General features: G+C 25.4%; 1 protein-coding gene and 1 non-coding gene across 3 annotated transcripts; one reads left to right on the top strand and one right to left on the bottom strand.

Annotated features, from left to right (window-relative positions):
* Positions 1-609: 609 nt before the first annotated feature.
* LOC114127194 (uncharacterized Golgi apparatus membrane protein-like protein CG5021) lies at positions 610-3,132 on the top strand. 2 transcript variants are annotated; one of them, XM_050197344.1, is made up of 7 exons: positions 610-980; positions 1,065-1,129; positions 1,356-1,510; positions 1,632-1,711; positions 2,090-2,203; positions 2,274-2,405; positions 2,943-3,132. In XM_050197344.1, exons 1-7 carry the CDS (start codon positions 978-980, stop codon positions 3,015-3,017), a joined length of 624 nt encoding a protein of 207 aa, XP_050053301.1. In that variant the 5' UTR covers positions 610-977; the 3' UTR covers positions 3,018-3,132. The 2 variants fall into 2 exon arrangements, with proteins under 2 accessions (XP_050053301.1, XP_027847170.2); XM_027991369.2 differs by having other exon boundaries at positions 2,078-2,203.
* Positions 3,133-4,569: 1,437 nt separating this feature from the next.
* On the bottom strand, positions 4,570-4,662 carry Trnai-uau (transfer RNA isoleucine (anticodon UAU)). The gene is given in 2 exon segments: positions 4,570-4,605; positions 4,625-4,662. It is a non-coding gene; the product is annotated as a tRNA-Ile (tRNA).
* Positions 4,663-5,472: the final 810 nt, after the last annotated feature.

Raw genomic sequence — 5,472 nt, 5'->3', positions numbered from 1 at the left:
AATTGGATACAACACAACATACATTTGGAGATTAGATATATATCATTTATATCATAAATGATAACATTATATACATATATTATTTACATTATTATATACATATATACCTATATGTATACCTATATGGGCTATGGCTACATTACAAATTGTAATCTACCGCTAACGACTTTATTAGCCATTTCTTATTTATAATATAATATTAATAGAAGCTGATAGATCAACATTTCCAAATTGTAGTATAATAATTTTAATACAAACAAAAACTGTATACCCAACTAAGTATGAAAAAGCAAAATATTTATAAAGTATGTAAATGTTGGTGAAATATCTAAAAATAAGTGTTTACATAAAAATATGTAAAATTAAAAAGTCTCATTTTTAATCAGGATGTAATGATACATGCTTATTTTAAATCAGAATTGAGAAATTAGTATTCAATAAAATTATGTATTTACATAAAAATCCGCTCACTACACTAACGAACGTCGGAATGTCCGAATGTATGATTGAAATTTCATCACATATTTTATCGTAGAGCTTTTGATAAGCCGCCGTATATTATCAATTTTCTTATCATTTTTAGTGGTTATCACAATAAAATAAATTGTCGTCGTATCATAATTTGAGGGTTCTTCTAGTTCGACTTCACGTCTTTTTCTTTAATATTCTTCTGTTCTTCATATTTAATCGTAAATCGTAACTCGTCATAGGTATTATACGGATACGAATTACCAATACTTTACGTGTATACAATATTCCTCATTCAATTTAATAGAATATTAGTTGAAGTGCTCACTACTTGTACTCGATTCAGAGTTTTAAACCATTCAAAAGTACACGTTACAATTTTTAATTACAAACAAACGTAAATATGATTTATCACAACGTTTAAATATTATGTAGCCCCACGGCCAATACACAATTTAGTGCCGCCCATCAATACACAATCTCTCGTCAATTATCTACTGCTAAAATAAATGGTAAGTCAATATCGATATTATTTAGTTTACAAATTTCATTATTTGTGTACTTGATGGTAATCCCTATTCGTTTTTTGATCACAGGATCCTCTTAGCGACGATACTATCCCTTTCGGAGAGGAGAACACAGCAAATTCTACACAATTACCGTAAGTTGAATATAATTTCATTACCTATATTTTACTGTATAGTATGTGACTTTTGAAGCAGTTGAAGTACTATATTAAATCTGATAATAAAACTGAGATTTATTTTGTTTTATTATACACTAACAAAAAAAAACAACTAATACTTGATTGTTTTATATTATTTATATTGTGTGTAATAAACTAATAACTCATCTCTTAAAAAATTATTATTTTATTTTTATTCCAGGCATCCGTATGTAACATTTTTTCACTTGTTCTTCAGAGTGACTGCTGTTTTCATCTATTTTTTCGGAAGATTATTTACTGAAAGCTTTATCACATTATTTGTTCTTATAATTTTGTTATTATCCATGGACTTTTGGATTGTGAAAAACATTACTGGTTAGTTATTTACATAGCTTCTTATTATTGTAAATCTTAAAATTGTATTAACATACTTTTTTAGATACTTATTGTTTACGTATTATACCTACAAACTATAATAAATGTTTTTGATATTTAGGTCGTATTATGGTTGGACTGAGATGGTGGAATTATGTAGATGATGATGGTGTTTCACATTGGGTTTACGAATCAAAAAAGGTGAGAAATTGTTGGTTCCTTCTAACAAAAGTTATTTGTTTTTAATTTGCAAGAGAAAAACATAAAAAAAATAAACACTTATAAATAAGTGATTAAAATAAAAAATTGATTTTTTATTGGAATATTCTTAACTTAACCCAAGACTTTCATTACTTATCAAATATAAAAATTATGTTTTATATTATTTATGTTTTGATGTAAGACAATACCTTATTTTAAGATAATAATATGCTGATATTTTTGTTGTTACAAATCTATCTTAACTTATAATAATTTAATCTCACCTTTACTACAAATGGTTCTTGTTTTGATATAGTTTTTGTATGCTTTTAGTCAGAAAATATTATGAGTTCCCTTTGTTAACAGGGATCTGTGCAGCATCGAGTAAACTCTGGTGAATCTAGGATATTTTGGGCTGGACTATGGTCTGTCACTGGAATGTGGATTTTATTTTTTATCACGTCATTATTTAGCATTAATTTTAAATGGATGGTAATTGGAATGCATGGTTTATTATAATAGAGTCTATTTTAATTTATCAGTAAATATTTTTTTTCTATAGTTATTGGTCTGCATAGCATTGACTTTAAACATTGCAAATTTGTATGGCTATATAAAGTGCAAAGGAGGAAATCAAGAAAACCTGGGCATTTCTTCAATGGCCAGTAGTTTTATTTTTCAAAACATTGGAAAAGTAAGAACATTTATAAAATATAAATCTGAAGAACTTAATTTTCAGTTTCTTTAACCCCAAGTTTTGTTATATCATAAATTATTTTGATTTATAAGTTATAAGTGCATAATTAATTTTATTATATCAATCAAAATGTTGCTATTTATGTCAAGTTAGGAACCTGATTTATACCTATTTTATTTTTTTTAATAGCTTAATGAAAACTGTAGATTTCTTAATATTTTTACAAAAAATGTTTCTTAAGTATAACATTTATAAAAAAAATTATTTCAAGTTAATATTGAAATAGTATATCGGAGATTAAAATTATTCTTCATATTGTATGAAAATAAATAATGTTGAACACTTGTAAGATGAAGACAGCACATGAGAGTCATGATGTTGCATGGTCTTAAATATTTTAATAATAAATTGTATTTTATTTATTTTGTGTCTCATAATGTCTTTAATTATAACTTTTCATGACTTACTTTAATAAGTTCTAATACCATATTTCTAAACAATTTAATTCAACTGTATATATTTTACAATTTTCAGGTAAGAGAGACAATGTCAAGCTTAAATAATCCTCCAAGCAGTCCACCAAATATAAAACCAACTGGCATTGTTTAATACTTAAGAAAATATGAATTTATTTTTACTTTAACCGTATGGCTAAATGTAAATTATACTTATGTGTATGTATGATTACCATTATGATTATTATAAATATATTATGATATTATAATTGTGTGTATGGGTAAATAAATTATAAAATCGATTATAAAAAAAGATATGCTTTACTAAGGAATTTCAAAACACAGAAAATACAATTATTATAACAATAACCTTTGTATGATAATCACATGTTGAAAAGTCTAGTATATTAGATGTGTATTGATAAATTATTTAAATAATGATAAGCTTGATTATCAAAGCGTGGATTTGTATACATTTGCATATTTATTTTGGTTGATCGTATGATATGCTAAGTGAGCTCAAAATTTGTTTCATGACATAACAATTTAAAAAATGAAACTTTTTTAGTGCATATTTTTGCTTATTTTGACATGTTTCTATTTTAAGAACTTATTTTAAAATTTTAATTGCATATTCCATCTTTTATGTTTCGATGTTTTATTTTTAGATATTTTTTAAATATACACTATTGTCTATTATAATAAAAGAAAATAAACATATTTTAATGTTTCAATTAATATCAAAATAAATATCATGTATAATTGTAGGAATAAACAGTTTTTCCAAATATTGCCTTCAGGCTTAGATCAATAATTGGGGAAATAAAATATGTAAACTAAGAAGAGAAAATATTGGTTATGACCATGATTGAACATTGACATTATTTCACTTTTGTTCAAAAAATAATTTTTGTATTTTGCTAATTTTTTATGCATATTTTAACATTCAAGTGAAAATATTTATGCAAATTTAAGATTTTTAGTGCATATTCGGTTGATTTTTATTTTTTAATACATATTAATCCACCCTCTCTTGATTACTTATCTTTTCACTTATAAAATTGTTAATTGTTTGTATATAAATAAAAAAAGGTAATATTTATTGTAAATAATCTAAATACATTTTGAAAAGTAGTGTACCTAGTACAAAATTATTTATGTTTAATATTGTATTTTATTAAAAACTGTTGCAAAAAAAAAAGTTAACTTTTAAATGTATGAATACAATACGTTTAGAACATAATATATTTCAGATTAATTGTATGGGTCTTATCGATACGAGCATTGAGCAATATCATTTTACAAGTATTAGCTAAAAATATGTCTTGTTTTTAGTACATCAAGTATATTATAATCTAATGTGTAAGTTATAGATCGAGCTGAATAATATAGATTGTGTTGAGAATTTTTTTATACTTTCTCGACTCGCGCTTCCTATATAAAGTAATTTTAAGTTTTATTTATTTTTAGATTTTGAGCGTGAATTAATATCTTACCCTGCCAGATATAAATGGGTAAAATGTATGGAGCAGTTGAATTGCTTATTACAATAAAATTTGAAATAAATAAACCATTTTGTTTTTTAAATGTGTAAAAAGTAAATGACGTTACATTTATTAACAAATAATTAATAATGACAATAATGTTGTGGTGGGGGAAGAAAAAATCGTTTTGTTTTTTTGAAAAAAAAGTGCAAAAAAGATTTGTGGTCCAGGTGAGGCTCGAACTCACAACCCCGGCATCGCTCACGAACAACTGTCTTATAAGTACCGTGCGCTAACCGATTGCGCCACTGGACCTGTTCGTCAGGAGCCGATTTTTACCCATTTAAGTGGTTTAGACATCAACCATAACCAAACTGTTTATTCGAATAGCGTTATTAAAACTTATTTTTTTTTTTTTATTTATACAGTCAATGTAAATGTTCATTAATATTGTTTAGTAATAACATTGTTTATAAATATAGTATTTATAATCAATGATAATAAGTCGGAACATTTTTTTCCCAAACGATAACGGTAGATTTGTATTGGCGACACACGATTCTGTATAATAGGTAGGTATATTACTTTATATTTACCCAATTCCAGTAAATATTCGTCATACAAAATTTATTTTTAGTTTACTTGATTAATATAATATAACGATTCAAAATTCTGCGTAAAAATTGTTGCGACGTAGTCAAGTAAGTATGGTGTATATCAGTGGTTTTCAAACTGGGTGCCGCGAGTATCCACTTAGTGTGCCGCGATTTTCCCATAAATTACCGATTGCATTGAATAATTGTGTATAAGAAAATAAATTTATAATTAATTCAAAACAATTTTGTTTATCTAAAAAAAAGTCAGTGTGCCGTGAACATTTTTTAAGTTTACGGCGTGTGCCGTGTATAATAAAAGTTTGAAAACCACTGGTGTATATTATATATTATAATTATTATATGAATATTAATTTTCGAATTGTAGGTACCTATACCTACTATTTACTAAGGTACCTGGCCACTTGGGTAGATACTAAAATAATAATAAAATAATTAACAAAATGATAATAAATTATTTAGTTGGTACTTGGTAGGTAGGTACCTATTTTTTATAGGTAAAAATATGAAA

Source organism: Aphis gossypii, chromosome 1 (genome assembly GCF_020184175.1).
Source record: "Aphis gossypii isolate Hap1 chromosome 1, ASM2018417v2, whole genome shotgun sequence".
Taxonomy (NCBI): domain Eukaryota; kingdom Metazoa; phylum Arthropoda; class Insecta; order Hemiptera; family Aphididae; genus Aphis; species Aphis gossypii.
Note: the sequence above shows the minus strand (reverse complement) of the source record. Positions and strands in the feature narration are given on the sequence as shown.